Source organism: Anguilla rostrata, chromosome 7 (assembly GCF_018555375.3).
Source record: "Anguilla rostrata isolate EN2019 chromosome 7, ASM1855537v3, whole genome shotgun sequence".
NCBI classification, from domain to species: Eukaryota; Metazoa; Chordata; class Actinopteri; order Anguilliformes; family Anguillidae; genus Anguilla; species Anguilla rostrata.
Window position 1 is genome coordinate 10,676,165 of NC_057939.1, and position 26,536 is coordinate 10,702,700.

At 40.5% G+C, this 26,536-nt stretch overlaps 1 protein-coding gene across 1 annotated transcript; it reads right to left on the reverse strand.

The window, feature by feature from the left end:
* Nucleotides 1-595: 595 nt before the first annotated feature.
* On the reverse strand, nucleotides 596-5,419 carry pim3 (Pim-3 proto-oncogene, serine/threonine kinase). Its single transcript, XM_064342731.1, has 6 exons — nucleotides 4,897-5,419; nucleotides 4,403-4,512; nucleotides 4,223-4,273; nucleotides 3,666-4,029; nucleotides 2,341-2,517; nucleotides 596-2,229 (listed from the first exon to the last, which is right to left on the reverse strand). Exons 1-6 carry the CDS (start codon nucleotides 4,982-4,984, stop codon nucleotides 2,045-2,047), a joined length of 975 nt encoding a protein of 324 aa, XP_064198801.1. The 5' UTR covers nucleotides 4,985-5,419; the 3' UTR covers nucleotides 596-2,044.
* Between the last annotated feature and the right edge of the window lie 21,117 nt (nucleotides 5,420-26,536).

Below are 26,536 nucleotides of genomic sequence, written 5' to 3' on the forward strand. Positions count from 1 at the left end.
ATTACCCTCTTACCTTTAAAATATGGTGGATGGAAAAGATGGATTCTTAAATTGACCTTGACACTTAGTCAGAATCAGGTCAATTACGCAATTTCAATCAATAAGCCAATTTTCGTTACTTTTCCCTTATTGTTGCTGTTCCCTAAAACGTATGCATAAAAAATGTATTAAAAAGGGGTTCCAATTCCCATATGGTTCACCCAATTTGGATGTATAATGCCCTCAAATTAAAGCTGACGTACTTGTAAGTCCACTGAATGGCATTTACATCTAAGCATCATTTCTCTTGGAATATTTACACTGGAATGCACTGGGTAAGACCACTGTCCCCAAGTGAAGCACAAGGGAAAGTTACTTGGAAAATGACAGGTTAAAATGACCGGAGCACTTTCAGGCAATCCGACAGGGGCTCTTTGTCTTAGGATGTGGGCTCTCTGTCTTAGGATGTGGGCTCTCTGTCTTAGGATGTGGGCTCTCTGTCTCAGGATGTGCACTGTCCCAAAAGTATAACGTCACTTATTAAACACTGAAGCAGCTTGTTGATCCTACATTCGGCACACATGTAATCTTTCAGACAAAAGACACCACCAAGTAGTTCTATACAAAAAAGGTTTAATTAAAATTTCTGTATAAAAAAATAGGCTCTCCATCATTGTATTTCACACGGCTAAATTGAAAAAAGGAAAGAATTACATCTCCAATAGCAGGCTGCAATGCAACTATTACTAGCATACAATTTCCTCCAAAAATTATATATTCCTGTCAAGTATTGAATGAATGGAAACATACATATACAATAATCCAAAATCTCTTTACCCAAACAGCATTACTTTACATTTCAGATACAGCCATCTGAGGTGACTCCACCTTAGATTAGAGAATGAAATTAATTAACATTCATTGCTTTCCAATTAAAGTAAACCTTATGCATTTCTTTTTTTCCCTCCAAAAGACATCAGCAGATTCACTATTAGTTTTTTTTCAAAATAAAAATAAAAACAGGAATGCAAACAGCCTTGTGAAGAATGTAGTTCTAAGAATTAATTCTTCCTTAAGCAGATATGAAAATAAATAAATAAATACCCACAGAGTGTGGAATGTCTAAACAAAAATAAATAATACATGGGAAAAAAAATGTACAATATACAATATTTGTAATTTAAAAATACATAATTGAGTCCATGAATATTGCATTGATTGTGCATTTCACACCCAAGGCCGAGCAGACCTAGGGCCTCATATGAGCTGTGTCAGCAGTGAGTTGGAAAAAACACATGTGTGAGTGTCTGTGGGTGCGTGTGTGTGCGTGTGTGTCTGTGGGTGTGTGGGGTGTGACGGGTGGAGGAGTCACCCTCTTCAGTATTCATTCAGTTAGAAAAAACCAAACCAGGAGCCCATTTGGATCACTTCAGTTGAGCTGAAGTGGGAGTGAGCAGCAGCAGAGAGAAGTACGCGGTGTGAGTGGGCGTGCGCTTCAAGTATTCCGCTCTTCAGCGAGCGGGACCCCGCCTCCCCCAGTCACATGGCCCAGTGGCAGCCCGTAAACTGCGCGCGGTGGGTAAGGCGACTCCCCGCCCCTAACCCAACTGCAGCCTGACGACCGTGCACTGGGTAAACGAAAGGATGAAAGCCCCGCAGAAGCAGCTTTCAAAAAGGCACTCGAAATCAAAAACGGTAACGTTTAAAATGAAATCGTCCGAGCTCTATGAGAGCAGCCAGCATGTCTGAATAGGAGGGTCGCCAGATTCAAAAACCAGCCTCGTAGCACTTTCAAAAAAAAAAAAAAAAAAAAATTAAAAATAATAATTTAATAAATAGAAGTGCTAGTAAAACCACCCAAACAGGAAGTGTTCCCCATGAGGAAACAATAATTTAAAAGAAAAGAAAAGAAAAATAAAATAAAAAATAAAATAAAATAAATTAATTTCCCTACAAAAGGGGAAAGTTCTGGCAGCCCTGCTGGGTGGGACAGGAGGCCCAGTGTCGAGGCCCCTCCCCTTTCCCGACCACACCCCGCCCACTTCCGCCTCCAGCCCTCGGGGCCTCAGAGGCTCTCCTTGCTGGAGGTCGTGCTGGACGCCTCGGCCTCGATGGTCCGCAGACGGATCTTGCAGCTCTCGCTCTTGGCGTCGCCGGCCACGCGCATCCACGGGTGGTCGAAGATCTGCTCCAGCGTGGGCCGGTCCGAAGGCCTCAGGGAGAGGCACCACTTGATCAATAGCTGGCACTCTGGGGGGAGCAGAGAGAGAGAGAGAGAGAGAGAACAGAGGTCAGCGACTCCCACAATCGGCACACGGCAAAGCCTGGATTTTAACAGTCGTATCGTTTCCTGACACGCACCGGCAGACACTATCCTCCTGAAGTACAGCCGCCCCCGGAGGATCTCCTCGTCCTGCTCGAAAGGGATGTCTCCGCAGACCATGTCATACAGCAGCACGCCTAGCGACCACACCGTTGCAGAGCGCCCGTGGTATCTATGGTAGCGGATCCACTCTGGAGGACTGTACACTCTTGTACCTGCAAACAAAATCGTGGGGGGGGAGGTTAGTTACGATGTTCTAAATCCAATTAACTTACCATTTATTATTGTAGTGCCACATTCTTAACAGTTAATTCCCACAGCATAAACAAAAACATGTTCACTGAAGCTGCAATAATGTTCATAATCTTTGCAAGAGGACATTTTTTTTGCTAACAGAGCCCTTTTTGGACTTATACCAAACTGCCGCATTGTATAATGAAGCCCTTGGTCAGCTGACAAGGAGAGGAAAAAAAAGAAAAAGAAAAAAAAAAGACAGTCTGGCTTTCACCCCCCTTTCCCCACCCTCTCCTGTCTACAATGCATGTGCAGCTGACTATGGTCCAAAAATAAAGTCAAGGAGAACACAAGGGGAACACCGACTGCACCACTGTATCAGTTGTAAAATTTGGGCAAATGAGATTCCGAAACCTGAATCTAAAAATGAGTTTCTTTATGCCACAACACTTATTGCTGTTCAAACAAAGCCCCGTTCTACTCCCCCCAACCACCCCCCCCCCACCCCACCACAGAGAATTAAAGCTTCACCCCCGCCCCAAGGGCATGAGTATCTTGGATACCAAACAAAAACAGGAATCCGTGACGTAGGAATCACGTGGGCTGCCTGCTCAGGTTTCACAACAAACAGCTGTTACGTGGCAGCTGATCGTATTTCATAAACCATTTTAAATGTAAGATTTTCAGAGAAATCAATTGCAGGCTTACTGTATTTAAGGTACTGCAACAATCGCAATGTATTTATTCCTGTATGAGGTGGGGTTTGGCTGAAAATGAAAGTACCAAATATTTTTTATAAATGCAATAAAAAAACATTTAAACCAGAGAAGCGCCATTGCTAAATTAGGATTGAGACCCCCAGGGAACCCCTTTCATGAAATACCACTTAAATTTCCTGCGTCACAACTTCTGGATTCCCTCTAATACTACAGGGGGCGATTACTGAACCCCCAACATTCTGAGAAACCTCCATATTAGAAAAAAAATTGCACCGTCAAAAAATGCAAGGCTATTTCCATTAGCTATGTAGTAGTATCCCCAAATCAGCGTCTATCAAGCCACGAATTTGTATCTAGTTCATAGAAACGCGAACATTTAAAATGCCAACGCAAAATATAAAGATGCGTACCGTCGAAATCGGTGTATACAGTGTCCTTGAGAATCGCCCCCGAACCAAAGTCAATAAGCTTGAGGTCTCCGGTGCGCAGGTCCACCAGTAGATTTTCGTCTTTGATGTCTCTGTGCACCACCCCGCAGTTGTAGCAGTGTCGGACGGCTTCCAGGACCTGTCGGAAAAACCCCCTCGCCGTCTCTTCGTCCAAGGCACCCTTCTCGGTAATAAAGTCAAACAAATCCTTGACCAGCTCCGGTCTTTCCATTACGATCAGCCAACCGTCCGGTCTCTCATACCAGTCCAGTAGCTTTATAACTCCACGAAAATTGGAGCCCACTTTCTTCATCAAGAGGATCTCCAAAGGCACCGTCGCACCATTCTGAAATAATGAAATTTGACAAATTAGTCAACGAACGGACTATATTGTTAGCATTACTTGGCAATATTTTTAGAATTAAGCAATCTGGATTTAAAAACGAGTAACCAAACAACATCCAATATTAAATCATAAAAAAGAGAAAGCGCATATAATCGATCAATTATGCCAGCTTGACATGCTAGCTGCTACTTACAATCGAGCCCCACTCTGTGACTCTCTCCTTCGCTACATGCTTAATGGCGACCTGTAAAAAAAATAAAAAATACAATGTATTGCTGAGCATTAGCGTAAAATCAAATACAATTAACTACAGAACGTCATGTGCATACAGTCATTAAAATAAATAAATTTCAAATGAAGTTCACACCCTTACCGGCAAGGAGTCAGAAATCCGACAGCCGGAGTAGACGGTCCCAAATCCGCCGCTTCCAAGTGCGGATCCCACCTGGTAGACCTTATCAAACGGCTCCCTCTCGACTTTAACTGTGAATGGAAACAAATGCAATCGTTGGCATGTTCAGTGACCTAACAAACCATCTGCGTTGCCGTATTTGCAAACAAAACTATAGCTACAACCATTCAACGACAATAAATCTGCAAACGACCTAAATTTAGTTGCACCAAATAGCGAGCAAACTTCAGAAATATAGGGTAGCAGAAACAGAAAATGCGGCAACAAATTCCACGGTCGATACAAATAAGTCTCACCGCGTGTTAGTAGACATACCGCAAGCACCAGTTAGCTAATGATAGCCTAGTTATCGAAGTAAAATTTCATTAAATATGTACCGTTATTCTTAGTATATGTAGTGTAGCTATGTTTGTGCAATGCAGGCAGATTTTAACAGCTGTGGAAAAATGTCATACCTGGTTGAAGCTGTAATTTCACCGGCAAGTGATCCATGCTGGTCGGACTGCAAATGTGAGAGAACGAACCAAACTTGGACAGCAACATATTAGCTAAGACGTCTATTAAAAAATCCCACGGTTAGCTGCAATAAGTAAGTCCTGTGATCGGCAGTTAGTGAAAGAAAATTAGATCCAGATTATGAACAGCAGAGGCTATCGTAGATAACGGTCTAGTTAGCTACCTAACTAGTCAGATCCCGATCCCTAACTCCGTCGCAAGGCTGAGACGTTGGTATGTTGTACTGGAAGGCGTCCGACCAGAATAATTCCAGGAAAAAAAGGCAAAAAAGAATAATTAATTTTTTATCTGATATTCAGGCGCTGAAAATGTAAATTCAACCTCGAATACTATTATTTCAGAAAATAAGGCAATTTGCGCGCGCACAATAAATGTAGCTACGCTAATGCCCTATATAACCGCTCCATTAACCATAACACTGTGCTTCTCCCACTTGCTTGTACTCTGTATTTGAGTGAGGTCGCCCCTACTTCTTTAACGCCAATATTTTGACGCGCGGAAGGGCAGGTATATCCCTCCGCATGGCAAACTCACCGTAACCTCAATCAGAAATTAGTTAATATGAATTTAACTATTTTATATATTTATTTTAAAAATCAAGAACACTTGAAATGTAGCAGAATGTCAAAATATATCTGAATCTCATTTCAGTTATAATATTATTATTATAAATACACGCACTACTTTAACATAGTACGAGACGCGCCAGGATTTTTTGTCTGAGGGCTTTGCATTGCGTTTCATTTGCGAAACAGAGACTAATTTGCATCGGGAGTACGATACAAGCCAATGAAATGGCGACTAGAAAATACCATTTTCCCCCCTTTCGGACCAATGGGAAAACATATATTAACATGGGAGGCGGGGGGGTGTTTGAGTGCACGTGGCGGGAATTCCGAGTCGCGCCTTTCCCTCCCTCTTCCCCCTCCCCATTTCTTGCAGTCCTCTGCAGATGTCTGGAGAAGCAATGCATGGCAAAATTGGCGTGCTGGGGCTCCAATGGAAAAAAGGAAAAAGCGCAGCAAAAACATTATTTTGATACTTTTCCTAATGGATTTTCCCTTGTTAAATAATGTAAATTTAGATAAGAGAAGAGTTAGCGTGAAGTTAGAGTGAAATCACTTTAAAAAAGACCAATACTTCGTTGGGTTCATTTTCAAAGGCCATTACAACTTTACTAGTTTCTAAGGTTGCCTCAGGATACTGTAAAATTCTGTACTATTTTGGAACTACCTAGGTTTGCCTGTAGAGGGGGCTAAGTTTGTTATTGAGTTCAGTATTGCTTTTATTACTAATATAAATCACACTTTGAATGTCATTTTTAAAAATGGAAATTATGCACGACATACAGAATGTGTAGTTAAGATATAGTAGGGCATGTTTTTTTTAGTCCAACATATTTTAGTTATGCTACACTAACACTCATTGCAGTAACCTGTAGTCAGAATCAGATTATAGCTGTTTTCATTTATTTGATAGCATCGGGGCTGTCAGAGAGTTGAATGAGCAACTGTGTTGTATGCACTGTATATGGTTCCAGCCTGTTCTGTTGGGAACAAACTGAGTCTTAGGTCACCTGCTATTTTAATCAAATTCATCTGAATTTGATGGAAAGACACTTTTAAAATCGGTCCAGTGTTTTTAAAATATTATAGTTCACAACCGGTATATGGGAGAACCCCCATAGTTTGAGGTTTGATGTTTGCAGCTCATTGCAAAGATAATCCAACTACTCTGAGGATGCTATTTTTCAAAAAGTGTGTGGTCTGGTCATTATTACTGGATGAGTATTGTTAACAGGGTGCCTGGAACAGTTGCAGCTAGCCTTTACAAATGGAAGAGAATGAAGGCAGAAATATTAACATGACTGTCAGATTGTCATTTTTGTCAACTAATATTAACATTACGGGGAGAGTCTGGAGCGTGAGACCAAACCCATTTATTCCTGAGTTCTACTGCAGTTAGGAATGCAACTCAAAGCATGTCATTGTCATTAAACAATTTAGATATAGCATGCTAGCTCTGACATTATGAAAGAAAATATCTTCATTTTAGAGTGATAAAAATTTAGAATGTGTTCACATATTTTGAAATACAATGTACTGTTGACAATTTTCCAAGTTCACATTTTTCCCAAGAGTTTGAAAAGTCACCCCTCAGTTGGACATGACCTTGGGTTATATTTGGAAAGAGTATTTAGCCCCCTTTTATCTTTGGCACAGCAGTAGCTAATGTGTATGCTACAGAGCAAAAAGGTACAAAGTACAACACTACAGGAATCCCAAATGCCTTATCTTGATAAGGTACTGCGTTATATAATTATTTGGGCTGATAAAGAAATTCCAAAAATGCTCACTGATTTTGTTTCATTTTTTAACATGAAATTAATATGTTTATGCGTACTGCTTTACAGAAAAAGTTTACCATATATCATGATGATAGTGGTTCTTTTTCTGGTAGGTGTTGTATGTCTCCTGTTACAGGATATAGGCGATTTTCCGTGTGTGGCTATAAGCCTCAGGCTTGAAGGGAACTAAAGACCAGGAACTCTATGGACGGGAATTTGAGTGCATTTTCAATAGGCTTAGGCCCTATTCTTATCATTATTTTCTGAAAAAACAACTGTCTCCTGTTGTTCTTCTGGATCCTGCCCAAGAATGAGCAGATTATGTAAAGTTTCTGTTATGATTACATGAATGAGTGATTGAGCTAGAGTTGAATCACACTGGACTTACAAATAGACAACAAGTGTAACTGAAAATGAAAAGCAAAGGTTGAAATATTCAAATCTGCTTTGTAAGTTCACCTATGTTCATCTAATTCATAATACATTTGTGGCATATCCCCTGCCAATTATTTAGCCCCCAAACAACTGGTTAGCATGTATATTAAGCTAGCATGTCCTCAATTCTCCGACATGACTTGCAATGCTGTAGTTATAATGATCCAATATAAAAAGAAAATGCTGGATGTCATTTGCAACATTATGCACTGTGCTGGGCAGATACTCAGCTAGAGCTAACCTGCTAGAAAACTACAGAGCACATTTCAACAATGGAACCAGCCTAAAATAAATTATTGGGAAATCCACACTGTGGGAAAAGTAAAGCTTAGGAAAAGGTGACTGCGTTTTATGTTAATTGCCCTTAGATCTCGTATTGCTGCTTAGATCAAGGGATTGAATTAGGCCTTACTTGTACGGTAGTCTCACAAAGCCCCGAAAATGACTATTGAAAAGCTATATAAACTATGAGCCAGAGTTTCCATTCATTTAATTTCTAATGAGTTATAATATTTGACAATGAGACATTGTCCACTAACCTGTGTGCCCTGAATGTCCTCCTTCCATCCATCTATTGTCTGCATCCGCTTATTCCTGGGCGTGGTCATGGGGGGGTGCTGGAGCCTATCCCAGCATGCATTGGGCAGAAGGCAAGAATGCAGAAATATATCCTAGATAGGTTGCCAATCAATTGCAGGGCACACTCACACCATTCACTTACACATTCATACCTATGGGCAATTTTGAGTCTCCAATTAGCCTACCTGCATGTCTTTGGACTGTGGGAGGAAACCGAAACACCCGGAGGAAACCCACGCGGACATGTGGAGAACATGCAAACTCCACACAGGAAGGCCCAGGCCTTATGGATTTTGCAGCAAGGACATTCTTGCTGTGAGGTGACAGTGCTACCCACTCCACTGTCTATAAATACTGATACTGATCTACTGTATAAAGCTTGAAAAGTTGCTGCATTTTGTATATGCTATTCTGGATGCAACAAGGTGCATTGCCATCTGTATGTCATGGATTGCTGTTTCTTAGGCTGCACTCTTTGAATGTGAATGATGTGGTTTTTCCAGCTTATATATAGATAACTATCAATCCTAACAACTTGTGATTTGGAGGCAGGAGAGTTAGTGGTCTGGGATGACATTTCACCATGCGCAGAATTCCTGGAATGCTTCATATTTTCCTTAGCTCTAATTACTACTTCTGGAAACCAAGTCATCGAGCTCAAGTGCTTTGGTAAGACTTGAGTAGACGGACATCTGTAATTTGACATTTGTAATTTTGGGCATATAAAGACAAGCAAAATGTTGACTGGGGGTATGTTCTAGTACCATAACCACAACAAAAGAAAGGGTGAGCAGCTCTGGTATAAATCATGGTATCATTATATGGTTCCATATTGGACCTCTTTCAAACTGGCCTGCTGTTAGACTGTACCAGATGGACACACACTGGTCTGCCAGTTGTTCTCATCCATAACTCAGCATGGGGGAAAAAGGTGCGTAGAGGTTAGTGGCTTCAAAAACACCTATCATTGATATGGTGACAAAAGATTTTTTTTTCATAACATCGCGTTTTTGTTATGTAAAAAAAAAAAAAACAGCTACTGTACCAGGGAGACACAACATACTCACCGTTATCTGTTTGATCACACTCCACTAGGATTTGCTATGTCTGTGCCTCCTTCATTTGTGAGTACCTCTGAGTTTATATGTGGATTGCAGTCTGGAAATATTGTTATGTAATGTGTTCCGTTCACTTCCTTGTAATCCTATAGCCTTGCATAACTTCATTAGCCATGATATTTCCTCTTTTCTCAGGCCATCCGTGTTAAACCACTTGTTATCACTGGACTGCTCTTGGCAAATATTCATTTCCCACTCCTTCTGATATGTTAAGTGTCCTGGTGATCATTAGCAGTTTGTCTTTTGTGTATCATAATGTAATTTCAAATGGTGTTGTTCTTAAACCTGAATCACATGACTGTCAATTAAAGCTATTTGAGAGTAAGATCTTTGAACATAAATGTTTGTACGAAAGTCAAAATACATATAGTTAAACAACAATCTGAGAGCCACATAGAAAATAAGGACGCTGAGACTTCTGAAGCTCAACATATTTGCAGAATCGTGTTATATTTTGTGCAGCAGTGTATACCAACTTCCTTTTAGGCTGAGTAAGAAACCCCCCGGTTGGCTTGTCAGGGCTCTCAATCTTACCACAAGCAGTTTGAAAATACTCTATCACAGTTACTGTCACAACGTGCGGCCAGCGTTGATGAGGCATTGTTTTATGTGCTGCTTTGGCAGGCTCTGTCCAGAAACAGCTATCCTTCAGACATGGACTGCCACCCCCACAGTCTTGGGAACACCCAGTAACATTTGGAGATGATAGCAATATCTTGTTGCAGGGCTTGGGGTGCTCTCCATCCTCCATCTCTTTGTCAGCTTCGTGCTCCTAGGTTTTTTATTAACATTTCACTGTGGACCCACAACTCTCACTATCAAACTCTTTCTTTTTAAAAAAATTTAACAGAGTGTCCAGAACAGTGTGTTTTCTTATTAAATGCTGAAGGAAGGCACGGAACAACCCCGAGGCCGCATGCTGCAGACTTTTAAATCCCATTTGATCACTTTGCAGAGAATAAAATTTATAGAATATGTTCTGTGTCCATGACAAATTCTCTGTTGGCTTGCAGTTGTGTGGTTACATTCCGGCTTGAAATTGGGCCAACAAAAATATGGAGGCGAACACAAATTGTGCAATTATTAAAAATTAAGCCAGCCATGGTATTTATGCGGTATTTAAGAGGCTCATTGTCAATGCAGTGATTTTTTTTTTGTTCTATTGGCGGGTTCAAAGTGATGACATTTGATGAGGCAATTACATGTTCATCCAAACAAATCGTACATTTTAAGAGGGCTCTGGAACAGTGGGTGTTCCTTGTAAGAAAGTCTCTTTTCCTCCTACTCTGTATTTCAACAGCTTTACCAGATGGTGTTAAGAGGGATTGTGCTTGTTTAGCACTTGGGATCAGCAAACTCTTGGGAAAACTTAGTTGCTGCTGGAAGTGGTTTTGGTTTTTTTTTAGGGGGAAACTCTTTGACTAAAATGACCCGGAATCCAAAGGCCCATGCCGTGATGGGGAAATATTGTCTTTTTCAGATCAAAGGATTAACTGAGGTTGGGACTGTAATTATTACAGATCCCACATATTGCAAAGTTAGGGGGTTCTCCAGTGCCCGAGCCAAATAAAATCATCGCTCTCCAACTTAGCTTAGGTGTGGTGAGTGTTCTGGTAAAAAAAATGGCTGCTAAGCATCACCCAGCTGGATGCTACATAGTATTATTGGTGGTTGAAATGAGTTTTCCCTCTTTCCCTCACTGCAAAGTACCCTGATACCATGACAAACACTACCATGGAATTGCAGTCAGATGTTCAATTGGATTTTCTCATATGAAAAGAAAAGAAAGATTTTCTGTCTGTTTGCCATGAAAGGACTGAGGGCAGCAGTTCTGCAGCCAACAGTGTCTCTGCCCTCTGACCTCCCACAGAGTGATCCCATTGGTCGGTTGTAGTGATAGGCATTGTGCTGATGCTGTGTCTGTGGTTCTGCATGGTCAGCAGTCTGGCACGTCACACTCCACTCTGACAGAAGACAGTTTTTTTCAACCGTGTAAGGACCAAATGTTCCGTGACTACCAATGTTTCTAGGTTTATAGTTTGTGGCATATTGTATGTCTACATATCTCAGCAGTTGTTTGAAGCTGCTTGAATCCAGTTTTAACAGTTAGTCTTACATTGACCTTTTTGCCATGGTTCTGTTGCAGTTCACCAGTCATTATTTATTTTAAGCAGGAAAATGGGCTTTATTGCGGTGGCGCGGGGTCACATTGTCATTTTATGTCAGTGAATACTGATCCATATACACCAAATGTTTCTGAATGAGTAACAATGCAGAGGCCAATGCATCCCGAGCTGCACCTGACACTACCACAATGCAGGGGTCATCCAGTCCAGACCTTTTGCTTATGACTGGCTATAGTCAAAACTGGAGAAATGACACCTGTGGACATGAATGGTAATTTAAGTCCATCTCAATTTAAGCCAGTGGGGCGGGGCGGGGTAGGACTCAATAGTTTGTTGTGAGTGGGTTTAGATGGGTCACAAGACACATGTGAGAGGAAAATATAATTACCGTACATTTTACACCTCCTAAAAAGTATTCCAAAAACATTCAGTTTAGTCTAATTCAGTGCTGCAATAATTACAATCCATGACTTGTGCTTTACAGTGTACATGTAGTTTTTCATGTGCTCATAACATTTTATTACTCCATATTTATTACTCATCTTCATTTTAATAAGTGGGTGGATCACAGAAAATGTTTTTTTCACATTGTGTGGTGCTGCAGTGGGTAGCACTGTTGCCTCACAGCAAGAAGGTCCTGTGTTGAAATCCTGGCTGGGGCCTTTCTGCGTAGAGTTTGCATGTTCACCCTGTATCTCTGTGGGTTTCTTCCTGGTACTCCGTTTTTCTCCCACAGTCCAAAGACATGCAGGTTAGGATGAAGAGACTAAATTGCCACTGGATTCGAAAGTGTAAGTGAATGGTGTGTGTGCCCTGTGATGGATTGTCAGCTTGTCCATGGATTATTCTCGCCTCTCACCCAATGCATGCTGGGATAGGCTCCAGCTCCCCCCACCCCCCCGGGACCAGGATTAGGTAGATTACATAATGGATGGACAGATGTTTTAAGGCCTCAGTTTGAGCTTGTATCATTTTGGGTCCTGGCCATTTTGAGCCATGCTTTCACAAGAAAAAATAAGTATACAAATATGTAGCATTTAAAAATCTTGGACCCAAATGGGCTAATAAACTTTGGAAGGAATAAGGTAACATGCACTGACGTTAGCAATACGTTACCTCACTCACTGCGCGAAAGAACAGCACCTTCTTACAAGTACAGCAAAAACAGAACCTGCCTGTTTACAGCATTTCCTCTGTTTAATTTTTTATTTTTTTTTACTTTGTGGCCCAGTAGACTCAGTCTGCAAGTCTGTGACAAACAGCCAGGGAGGTAATGAGAATTAATCACGAAGCGACCGCGTCAGCGATGAGAACCGCCGAACGACAGCGAGCTAATTACATGTCATTAGACATCGCATGCTCAGCAGTTACACAAATAGACAGTCGTCTTCTGCTGTAATTGAGTAACGTGTGCTCAGTAATCAAAATAATCCCCCGGAGCTCTGTCAGTCTGGGGTAAGAATTTACCGTTATTGAATAATGATGTCTACAATGAATCGTAATGTTTTAAATGTGAACTTTGTTTCCGCCTGAGGCGGATTTCGTTAGAAAGCTCAAAACTAGAAACTGAACTACCCCTCATAGAATCTGCTTTTGTTTTGAAGAACACTTTGAAATGGGTAAGCTGAATATTTTTGGGTGAACTCATCTTTAAGTAATCTAGTTAGGGTGACGATAACCAAAATCCGTGATGTGGTCAAGAGCATGCTCCATTTGCTTAATGGAAATGGGCATAAATGTGACGTAAGCTGTAAAGCAGTACTGACTACTTGGAAAAAATCTCCTCATCTCTATCATAGCAATATACTGTGCAGTAGTGTGCACTGTCTCATCTGTAATATGTACTTTTTTAAATGTAAAAATACAACTACTCCATTTAGTAAAAATCCTAATGGAGGCAAACTGATTTATAATACCTCATTATCTGTCATGAGTCTAGCTTCAAGTAAATCTTCACTGAAGGAATACTTACTCTTAAAATGTGGAACTTCCTGCTTCAGACTTATGAGCTTAGAGAAAAGTAAAAAATTTCAATTTTTAAAATGTATTACATTACATGACAAAGTTTTATTGACTTCCATTCATTGCTCAAAGCGGCAGTTGCTCATTTGACTGGTAAATTCATGGTCATTCACCAATGATTTAATGCATTCACAATCTCTATCGTCTGCATGGAAAATAGCCCAACTATAAACCGCGATTGGAAAACGACAAAATGACATATTTATAACAAAAACTTTACAAATAGTTGAGGCAACACTGTGCTTTCAACAGAGTATTTTGAGTTGAATCTACACATTTTTTTGGGATACATCAAGTCACATTAATGTCACAGGTAAGCATTTAATTTTGTCATGGCTTCACAGGTATAGTCTTAACTCAAGGCCTTAGCCTTCCATGGGATATGCAAATATTATCTTTCTGTCCAGGAAGTAAAGCAGAAAACCACTTTTCTATAATTACAGACTGAGGTAATTACAGGCGGAACACTCACGGCTGAAGGAACTTGTTTATTGGCACAGAAACAGTGGGGGTGCTAATTACTTTGCCCATTTCTGGGACGGAATCCCCTCTTCAAAGGACAGAGCACCTGGGAAGACTCTCTATCCTTTTGTATTGCTTCACTCTTTGTGTACTAAATGACAATTCAAAATGTACTACAGTACATCAGGGGACAGTTAAATAGAGAAAACATTACTGCGACCAGGTCATACCACAGACATATACCATCCTTGCAAATTCATGAGAAGAGAGGTGAAAGTTGTGAGTAAGACTCCGATCACAGTATCATTAGGGAGACCTTACCACAGATGGGAGTGACATCATACAGGTCCTTTCTTTTCCTCATTTGAAGAGCAGGAAGACCTCAGGAAAATATGAATGAGAGCTTACAGCAGATTTTAGACTATAATCTGAATGAATGCAAAGGTCCTCGCTGTTCTCTCATAACCTTGGATTATATATAATTTTTAACCGTCCTATTAATACCATTGTATGTGTGCATGCACACGTGTGTGTGTGTGTGTGTGTGTGTGTGTGTGTGCAAGGGTCCACTTCGGGCCAATAAGGGCCAGATGAAATTAGGAACTTACTTCCATATAACATATAATGCTCTCACATATCAGTAGTCTCCCATCTGGGTGTGACCAATGGTGCTTCTAGTTCCGTAAAGCCTATTCCACACACACAAAAAAGTAACTTTGTTACTAGTGAGACTAAAAGTTGAAAATGGCTAAACATTCTACAAACACCACCAACACACACTGCCTTTCAAATATTTGCATAGTGTGTAGTATTTTTCTCATCAATTTATAGACAGGACGTGCAAAAGCTTAAGCCATTTGACCCACACAACTGAGAAAACACCTTGCAAAATTGTGTTTAATATAGAAGCCATCGAAAACTCCTACTTTAATGGTGTACTTATAATAGCAACATGGCCAATGGGGAGATTACATCAATAAGGCCAATTACTAGCTGTCCAATCTGTTGCTGACCAAGCTGGGTGTGGTAAATGGGGGATTATTCACAATAATCATCCATCATTTGGAAGTGAGCCGTTTCCAGTGAGCAGTTTGCAGTTCCTGGACTTTTGTAAGTATTCGGTATATCTGAGAGGCAGCTTGCTAAACATAATGAAGCCTCAGTTTGAAACAGCCGCTCAAAAATGATTTATTTTATTTAATGACACCCTGGAAGTGAAAATTAGACTTCAGGTCTACTTACTGTCTGTATGTGTTATTTGAGGATAAAAAGGAGCGAGAATATTTTAATTTAATGCTGGCCAACTGCCCTGTGGCTCAGACAAATACAACCATGCAACACCTGCAATTGGTGTTTTTACTGGAGCATTTCTGCCCCAGAAGAGGGCCAACAGCCAGAGTGTAGAACGGTTCCCAGCTGCTTCTGCACCTCTAATGCTGATTAGAGGAGCCTGGTCTCTGTTATCACCAAGTTTCCACAGGTGGGAACACCTTGACATTCAGTGCAGTGTTTATCTTTGTGTGTGTTTCTTTAAACTTTTCCATGCACTTGGATTCCGATACTTCTGTTGGAAGTTCCATAAAAATGATTCATTTGAGTGTTATCCTCATTTTCCTATTCCACTTACATTGATAGTGGAAATAGTTTAAATAATAGAATACTGAATATGTAAATATTAACTGTATGATAACTAAAACAAGTACGTATTACTTTAATGTTCTTAATAATGCTGATCATGGCAAAACTGAAAATATAATAATAAAATAAAATTATAATAAGAAGTCTGATGTTATTTATTTGTTCATTTGATTTATTATGGATGGTACAAGTGATTTGTTTACACTAAATGTATGGTACACATCATTGTTTACGCTCAAGTATTATCGCACTTTTCAGAATGAACAGTTTCCTCTTTGATACCTATAAAAACCCATGCATACATCCCAGGGTAACAATGAATTTTAAGCACTGGTGTCCACAAGCTGAGCATTTGAAAAGGTTAGACTAATCAACACGACATTTGGCTGTGTGTACATTTTCCACTCGTGCCTGTGTGAGGCTGGGAACGCTGCCACTTGCGTCCTATCTTGTCCCCAGGCACTCCTGCTCATTTTCCCTGAGCCCGGCTGCGTGGGGCTCAGGTGCACCAGATTGGGCAGGTGAGCGGTCAGCACTCTTCCCAGGTGAAAGGGAAGCTGCAATGGCAGCCGTTACAGCTTGCACATACTTAAAATTGTCTGTGTGTGCGATGGAAGGGTTATCGTTCCCAAACCCGCTGTCTGAGTTTTGAGTCTAGCTTAAATTTTCTGAGGCATGTTCTACTGATGAAGAAAAACAATGAACCCCCCCAAAAAAACATGACATATTGCTAATGATGTAAAGCTATGGTAATATTAAGGCACACACAGAATACCAAGGGCCTTTGCAATACACCAGATTAAAATCTGGAGTCTAACATGATTTTTTTCACTTTCAGCTTATGCAGGTCTTTCTACTGTGACTGTGCTGATTAGACTGGAGTCTGGACTGAGCTTAACTCAGACGATGCAGAAGGACACTCAAGGGTCCGCAGTGTTCTCGGAGGAAGACTTTCAGAAATTGGTGACATCATGCCTTTGTCTGAGTGAACTCCGGGTAACTAGTTTGGTTAAAGACCACATGAAGGCTACACGTGCACATGCACACATGCACGCCCGCTGGCACATGCACACACCAGCACATTGACTGGGTGTATTGTGTAACTTCGGTTAAAGTCAACCGCGGCTGAACATCAAAGGCTAAAATGTTTTTTTTTTTTTTTTTTTGTGTGTGCGGCAAGTTCTTCCTTTCTTGCCTCGTGATCAAAGCACCTGGTTCAGTTCTTTTGATCCATGTGTGTGCAAAAGACACTATATAGAGCTTTTCATTTTCTTATTTTTTTCTTTCAGCAGGGATAGATGACATCAGGCGATCAGAGGGACTGAGGGTACCTTGAGTGATAGGGCACGCAGATTCTGGTTGTAAGTTCTGACCTGCTGTAGCAGGTGGTTAACTCGTTGGCTCATTGTTTTGCTGTGTTCAGACCTTTCAGCTGTGTTCTTTCTGGCGTGGTGGCGGGGGTGGGACACAGGATGGAGATATTAGGGTACCATATTTTAGTTTTAAAACCGCAATCCTGAGAAACTGTGAGTTTTTGAAAGGGAAATTGTATAATGAGAAGCATACTTTCAGCCATCAAGGTTAAATCTTCCTTTGATTCAGTTAATCTCCCTGGATAAAAAATAGCATACTCTCAAAATATTTCCCTTAATTACTGCCCCAGGGGACCAGATGTAATGCATTTGTGGAATGCTGGCACACCTTTTGTGACCACTGTGATTTGATTATGAAATAAAACATTGTAAAGTTTTAGTATTCATTGATTTATTGCCAAAGTAACAAGCTTTATTGCTAACGTGGTGAGAACGCTCACAACCACTTAATGCAGATGCTTGCTTTGGTTTATTTTATAGTTTGTGTTAGCATATTAACTTAGTTATTTATGAGTTGTTTCCATAAGATAATATTGCTTTGCACAAATAAGCAACAGCACAGTTTTTTTCTGTCCAGGTAAAAATTCAATACTGCAAAAAATGAAACATTTTTGGCCTCGATTATATAACAATAAAACTCAGTTGTGCGACAGGCTTTGTGGTGGAAATTACAGGTCAGGTTTTTTTTGGTTAAATTCCTGACACTCTCTGTGAAATGTGAAAAACCCACAAATGCAAATGGTTCCAGGTGTGTAATGTGGTGATTATCATTTGAATCAACTGTTCTCGAGAGCCAGCCAGTGTACAATGTGCCAATTTGGGATATCCATTATTATTCCTTTTTTCCAGAGGAGCACTGTTTCTTGCTACCTGTCACCTTTTGCGGCTAGACACACACACACACACACACACACACACACTATTAGTGCAAAGAGGATTCTACATGATAATTGCAGTTAAGGCAGAACAGCAAGAGTCTTTATGATGCCTCAGATTGTAGTATGGAATCTTCCCTGAGCCTTCATTTTACCTGTGGTCTTTGTGTTCTTCGCTTGGCGGACAGAAAGGGCCTGTTGTGATGTCACTCTCAGCGGAAAGCAGGTCACTCCTGTCACAGGTTGGAATGTCATCTGAGCTTCACTCAAGTGGTCTGTCTAAATATTATACAGGGGCATGTATACATGCATAATAATCCCCTGGTTATGCCAGAGGTCTTCATGTTATCCACCTGGGGAACAGAAGGGCCTTTGTGATGTCACTTACATCTGTGAAAAGATCTCCTTGTACTGTCATAAAGACCTTCCCACAATGTCTCTGTGACTCTGCCTAGAAAGTGTATGTTTGATATGTAAATAGAAAATAAGTAGGCACAGATTACACACACACACACACACAGTTCCCAGCTGACTACTACACAGACTACTACTACTACTACTACTACTACTAATAATAATAATAATAATAATAATAATAATAATAATAATAATAATAATAATAAACTATTTAAAAAGATATGCATGCCCCTCTACTTAATCGCTTTAAAAGGCAGATGTGCCTTTAAAGCGTATGTCACGTGGGAGACCGAAGCCCTTGTAGCTATTTCAGAAAGGCAATAATCACACAGTAATTTTCAGCAGGGAGTCAGTGGGGGATGAACTTAAGGGCGGATCTCACCGTGGCGTGGAATGCTCTCATTGGGATTCTAGACGCATATTTTGGAAAAGCTTGCTGATTTTTGTGTCCTGTGGCTTACTTTCAAAGAATTCATGCGCGGTCTTCCCCGAAAATAGCTCACCAGGACACAAAAGCCTGCATGAAATATTCACATTGGTCTGATTGCTTTGAGTGTTATATTTACATCATCTCTACATGTGGTTCCTTCGAATTCCTATTTTTCTGGTGACTAGCAGAACCCCAGTGAAATGCACCATCCATTTAAACCTTTAAAAAAATGTGTGTGGTTGGCACATGCTAATCATATGAAGTACTGCAAATTGTCTTGTGTTATTAAAGCTAATATACAAGGCAGGGAAAAAAGAGAATGAGGGAACCCCTCTGGCAAGAGATGGATGCACAAACTTGGAGAGCTCTGCTGTAATGTTAGCAAAAGAATATTATGTGGGAAGCTGATATCACCGGAGGCCAGTAATTCTTTGGATTTCTGTATTTTCTGATTGTATCACAATGAAAGATAATGATTACTGAATAAATTAAGCTAAAGGAAAAAATTTACACAATTTTTTTTTCAGCCCATGTGTTGCTATTTATTTTATGATAGTAATCTAACCAATATTCAGTTTGATTCATTTTCAATAATTGCAAAAATTACTTCGGTAAAACTGAGAAGAAGTGACTGAGAGAATGACTTTGTGGACTTTATTATGGTTTTTCAGGGAGAAAGATAGGGTTCTGTAACCCCCTCACCTCATTAAATGATTTAGATTATATAATTACACATATGGCCAAAGTTGAAAACTGTAGTCCTGGTGATAAGAATGTATCTTCTAGAGTTAAAAATAACAAAATCATGCAAAACCTGGCAGGTTTCTTTTTGTGCATTGCCTTTTGCATGGGTATTGACGTAAAGCCTTTACATGTTTTTTTTCTTCTCATTAATTCAAAGAAAGAAAAAAAATTGTGACCGGGACTACTTTCTTAAAATGTGTCCTTGAAGCTTTAGCCACCATGGCCTGTTTTGTCCTGGGAATAGGCGGTTCAGTGAGCTTGTCCTTTCAAGTCTGTTGCCTTCTGGGATCCTTGTGACGCCAAGAGCCCTCTCAGTTTTCCATTAAACACTCCCATGACAAGGCATGTGCCGTCTTTGCTTTACTACACACTCTGACACGGGGCCAGGGCCCCGCCCCTTCTGTAACCTTCGCACTGCCACGAGCCGTCTGTTTAGCGTCTTGTGCTTATCTCGCTGTAGTAATATTTTGTTTAAACACTATTACCCACGTGTGTAAATGTTAGCATGTGATATATGACTTTGCTTGTGAGCATGGGGCAATACAGATGATCACAGGAGGGCTCATGGGACAAATGAAGAAAGGAAGAACAATTATGTGCAGGGGCGCCACCAGGGATTCTGGGCCCCATGAAAAGAGCTCACATTGGGCCCCCCCACCCCAGAAAATCCTGTGTTCTAATATTTTCTGTGGGTCCCTGTCAGTCAGGGCCCTTGGAGTCATCCTAACTCCACCCCCCCCCCCCCTTACGGCGCCCCTGATTCTGGGTACAATATCTGTGAGGACTCCAGTCACAGAGAGACAGTCATCATTAAAAGGAAAATATTCGGTTTACAGACAAAATTGGTTAAAAAAAATTTTTTGCATGTTGCACATATTTTAAATAGTTTCCATAAAACAGCAGTTCACTAACTGTGGGTCAGGACACACCGATGTGTTTGAGAGTGCTTGAGGACAGTCAGCCACTAAATATGGAAAAAAGATTGCTGTATATTATATAACAGTATTCCACCAGTGGGTAGTGGTTAAGTGAAGGTTGTTTTGACATATAAAAAACAACATTTGAATTCTGTATTTAAACATATTTTGCATTTTTTTAATGGATGTATTCGCTCATAAAACAGGACAGGCCAAACATGATAGTAGGTCAAAAATACATAGTATTACTGACAGTGACTCATAAAGCAAGCAAAAATGTTTTTAATTTAAAACTTGGTGTAGTTGCTCTCCTTATGTTACTACACATCTTGTCCCACTGAACACTGAACATGAAATTCCAAATGTGAAACAAAACCTTGGTATTAAAGTCAGAGAACTTTAAGTGACTTAAGCCCCCCACTCTTCCTCGGCCATCCTCCCAGGTATAATCACCATTTGGCCCACTTCTGTTGATCTGACCTGGAAAGGGGCTTTAACGTGAAGTTAATTATATCAGTGCAGATTTACCTGGGAAAAACCTGCAGGCTATGTAGGTCACGGAGCAGAATAAATGAATCAAGATCCTGGGCAGACTTTGTCATGAGGGGTACTGTCAAAGCTTTATTTAACTCAATGCTTAGCTGACCACTTCATGAAAAGTTTTTTATCTTTGGTTAAATTTACATCAGCTAAGCACAATAAATGTGGAGGTACATGCAGAATTTATTATCATTATCATTAATTATTTATTATTATTTTTTACTATAGATGAGTGGGGAGAAATCTGTGTGCACATATTGTTCCCATCTGCCTGCAATAAAAAAACATACCATACTTGCATTCCTTCCCGGTACAGACAGTTAAATATGAAAGAAAACAGCAACAACATGCTAATCGGCAGTAGCCTTGGGCTGGCCATTTATTTTGTTTCTCATCACATGCCTCTCTCCAAATCGGAACCAGTTGTGACCACGTCTCGGCTGTAACGTGATAACCCACGTCGGTTTCTGCAAATCTAACACAACAATGTGTAACATCACACGCATTACGCCGAAACACCTGTTGGTCCATGGCATGCACATGGATGTAGTTTCAGCAGGCTAATATTCAGACCGGTGGAATGCAACTCACCGACTGTTGAGTTTGGGTCTACACATTTGAATACAAGCCAGCTTACACAAGATACAACTACGTTGGTTATATTATTGAAATGACATTGATTGTATTACTGAAGGTGTGCCTTTTAATTACAGAAAAGTAAAATCCTTCACACACAAAGCTGTAGGCATCAGAAGCCCTAATGTAATGAATCTGGCACAAGATTAGAGAAAGCATATGGGCCAAAATCATGTGACAAGAGTAATATTAAAAACAGGCGCACTGAGGCATATGTGCCAAATAAAAGACACCTGATATTCAACTATGCAAGATGTTCTAACACTATCAGAGGGGTGTGTCCTAAAATTGGGTGTGTGCTCTTTCACACACTGTGCCCTGAATTCAAGAAACATTTGTCTTTAATTTTCGCTCACAATTCAATACAAATGTTAGTTTCTTTTTTTATTGTTGTTTTTTTCACAAACTCACTTTTTAGATTTTGGCAATTGCTAAACTTTTCTGAAGGCCTACACCAAACTGTCTACTTCACTGGAAAACTTAAAACTTAATGTAAAATTGTAATTACTTATTCGTTTTGTGGGTACAAATTGCCAAATGATAATTGAATGAACAACTTTACTAGTATCCTAATAAGCGCTATTTGAAATGCATCTTTTACCACAACAGACTCCATATTATATACCAGTCAAGAAGTATCAGCGACAGATTGGTATTCAATTGACATCTCAATCAAAACTGTCCTTTAGTCGGTAGGGCACCATAACGGCATTTAACTCACCATTTAGCTATCGGCAAACCGGCGGCGTCTATACACAGTGTATATCCATCAGCCTTCACTCGTTCAGCAGGGAGAAAGAACAAGCTGCCTGCATGTAATTAACCGGTTTGTTTTCATGCTACACAGATGTACTTATTTACTCTCAACAGCTTCCATTGTCACCAAGCGGATCTGTTAATGAGTGAGACTAACAGGTGTGATCCAGGAAGTTTGTGTGACACATTGCGAAGTTCCTTAAATCTTACTGTGGGGAAATGGCCCCCGCCCCCTTTTTTTAGTGAGAGAGAGAGCGCCGCCCTAGAGACTCCCAGTGGATGTGCAGGTCAAAGAGGCTTGAGGGACATCGTGAGATCGGGGAGGGATCCTGCGCAGACGCTCAGCCACACGCACAGCCCTTCGCTAATGCATGAGCTTAAGCATGACAACACACAAGCAGCCACAGGCACGCAGACGGTTGCTCTCACATATACTGTAAATCATCCTTCATAGACAAAACCTCCATGTATCATGCAGCAGAAACCACATTACTTCCACACCGACTGTGAAAGTATGAAACGGAATGGCAACTTTAAGAACTGATAACAGAGTTGATCATTCTCAGATGCTCTCTGTACTGAGACAGGGGCATCTCCAATTGGGTAGCCGGGGTGGCACTGGCCACCTGTGGATTTTGATTGGTCATCCCAGGGACCACTCTTACGTTTCCACCTAAAATAGGGCATTATCATTGGCTAATATGTTATAACTGTTAGCGATAGTGTGGCCTCCCCTTACTGGGTCTGCAGCCCCTCTGATCACCCCATAAAAAAAATCCTAGTAACCCCCTACACTGAGAGTGAGAGAGGAAACCACAAAATATTAAAGAAAAATATGGAGCAGAAGATGACGATTAACAGGGATATGGGGGGATATCTTTTTTCATTGGCAGCAAAGTTACAGTTTTACATTATATGAATATTAAATGGCAATGGTTAGGGGTAAAACAACATCTGTATTGTTTCAGTCTGTGGCTGAGGAGCACACAGGGAGGAGCAGGAGGAGGAACAACAATAATAACACTACTGTGCACACCGCCAGCCCTCTATTATCTCCCTCTGATGATAAGCGTGTTTGTGTGTGTGTGTGTGCGCGCGGGCGTGCGTGCGTGTGTGAATGATGACCTTGAGTCACACTAGCAGCGCGGGGTCAGAAGTTCAGCGGTGAGGTACTTCTGTCTTAATCAGCATTGATCAATCACGGTGGGCGTATTTTCGACAGATGAATAGCCGCTCCACACTCGAAGAATGGTGTAAACAGGCATATGTATGCCTAAGAATGGCATACCATAAATTTACATAATGGCCCAATGGTGCCATTCAGAGAAAATTATTACCAGTGCTTTTGTGCTTTGATGGAGGTTACTTACCTTCAGTTCATACGGCAAATTTTAAAGTCGGTGATACAAGGTCAGACTGGATTCATGTGCTGGATTCATACTTACTATTCTTCATGTTTTCTTTTTCAAAAAATATTTGGTTGAAAATGACAATAGCCGATTTTGATAGAACTCTATTGCTCACTATTGCACCATATTTAGAGTTATTGGTAATGCATACACAGTGCTATATCAGGTCCCATCTTTGCTTCTGAATACGATTCTTATTATATTCACACACAATGGCAAATATTGCTTTACTTAATTGCAATATCATAAGAAATAAAAATGCTCAAATCCACAATCTTTCTTTCAGAAACATAAAATTCAGAACATTTAGGTGGTCCTATGTATGGTCTCCAAAGAACATGAGTCCAATGATGTGTATGTTGTAATGTTCTACGTTGCATTCTACATTGCCATATCCTCCTACGATCCAGAAAAAAATATTATGTATTCTAATTTTTTTTTACATAATACAAGTGTCTTGGGTGACAAAGTCATGTTGCAGTGAAAATATTTTCAAAAATATTATTTATTTTATTTTTATTGAATATCCCTTGTAGTGTAGGTTGCAGCATAGCAGAATATATGGTTCTCGAGATTAAGACCAGAGCCTCATGTCCCCTACACTGGGCATGAATGTATTTTAGGGTCATTAGAGGATATGGCCCCGATACTGACAGATGTACATTTTCAGACATGCAGAAACATGCACGCACAGAAAAGATGCACATACAGGCAGGCACACACAACACATCATTCACAAGGCAATTCAGATACAGATGCGGGAAGAGGAATGGGATTGTTGACCTCTAGTGCCATCTTAAACAAGCTGAAATTCAATCAAATTAAAATAATAAAAAATCAAACAACAGATCCATGTCTCCAAGGCACTTACGACAGAGGCCCTCCTTCGCTATTTAACAGCAGAGGAAATAGTATGCCTGGAATCACGTCTGAACCATACATTTAGAGTGTCCAAATTACAGGTGTCAGTGTTGAAGTTATTGCGCGGATATTTCTCCTCGTTCACGCCACCTGTTGTGGCCTCAGCTGACAGTCGAGCGCTGGCTGGGTCCCGCGCGAGTCCCTGGGAGTGCTGGGTATTTGACGGTGGAGATGAGAGGGGTGCACAGGCGAGAGGGCGAGGGGCCAAGGCCGGGCCTGTAATGAACATTCCTTCTGAGGCCACAAGACTGAGGCGCTGACCACACCTGCAATGCATGCTGGGAAAGAAATCTGTATATCACCATCACCAAGCCACAGGCCCAGTCTGTACTTACTGCCTGCTCCATTCTCCCTGGAAGTATTTCAGGGCAATCCGTTCTTCAAAATGGCAGCACCAGCTCTGTATTTAGTGCTGCACAGCACAGTGCTCCTGTGACATGCCACAGCTGTGAAGTCCCTGCCCCCTCATAATGATCTTTCAACAACACAATGATACAAATATTCCAAGAAATGGCAAATTGGCCACCCAATGATTGGTTTGCAATAGATATTTCAATTCAATTTTGTTTGAATTGAAGAGGACAGTCCATAAGCAAAGATGGCAGGATGTGAAGGATTGTGAAAGATTTTGTATGGTGGAATGCTCAAAGATCCCCTCAATATATTCAACAATATCATAAAAATCAACAAAGGATGACTCAGTAGGGTTTTCCTTTCAAAGGGAGGATGTCAAAGTTATGGAAACATAATTTATGTTAATTAAATGAAGAATTCAGAAAATAATCTTTTTTTTGGGAAAAATGGGTTATTAAAATATTTTCTGTCTAAGCAATTGTATTAGTTTAAAAGATTATAATTGAATTCCTTCTTCGCTTGCAATTAAAAAAAAATCTTTTTCAAGGGTGTGACTAATTTTGGAGGGTAATGCGTGTTACTGCTCCTAGTGTCACTGTTTTTGGTTCTTCATGTGTGTTCATGCTCATGCCGACTATTACTAGTATCATCTCTTGAGAGCACGGAGCTGAAATGACAGCACTTAGAGAGGATTGCTGAAGGAGAGCTGTTTGAGAGAACACCAGCAATTACATTCAATTATGCTATTTGAAATGAGTGCCTGGCCTAATCACATGTTTATCATGTGCTTTGTGGGAAAAAATGTCTTGCTCTCTAGAAAATATGATTCAATTGTAAAACACCCATAGTCAGAGATGCAGAAACAATCTTGACTTGTGATTAGCCATATAAATGCACATTTTAAGCACTTGATTACATAAATCCAATTACTTTTTTTCTTGAGGTGAAGCTTGGAGTTCTGTAATCAAATTTTCTGGCGGGATTTTTTTCATACAAATATTCTACAGTATGTCTATTGTCTATATATAAGTAGAATAAGAAGAAAAGAATTCTGCAGCCTCTGCATATGATTATTGCCTACAGGAAAAAAGACCATTTCATTCATCAGTTTCAGTACAACAACTCACTTTTATTCAGTTTTATTTTCACAAAAGTAAGCTACCAACATTGGAATATCAGATGCATGGTCGGGCTGTTCTTTCATATTCTGCTTCTAGTGTAACATAAATAACCACTGCTTCAAAAGGCTATTTGCATGCAGATGTTAACTTTGCTCAAGCTGAGAAATGTTGAGGTTATTATGTGCAGCATCCATCTGAAATGATTCCAAATTGCACATTCAGGGCACATTCTCATCAATGGCCTTATTTTCTCAGATGGAGTGGTCTGTCATTGACAAAACTGTACATTTCACTCAAATCCCACAGTCCGCCCACATCCACATTCCCCAGCCAAGCGGAGTTCTTATCATAGAAAGGGT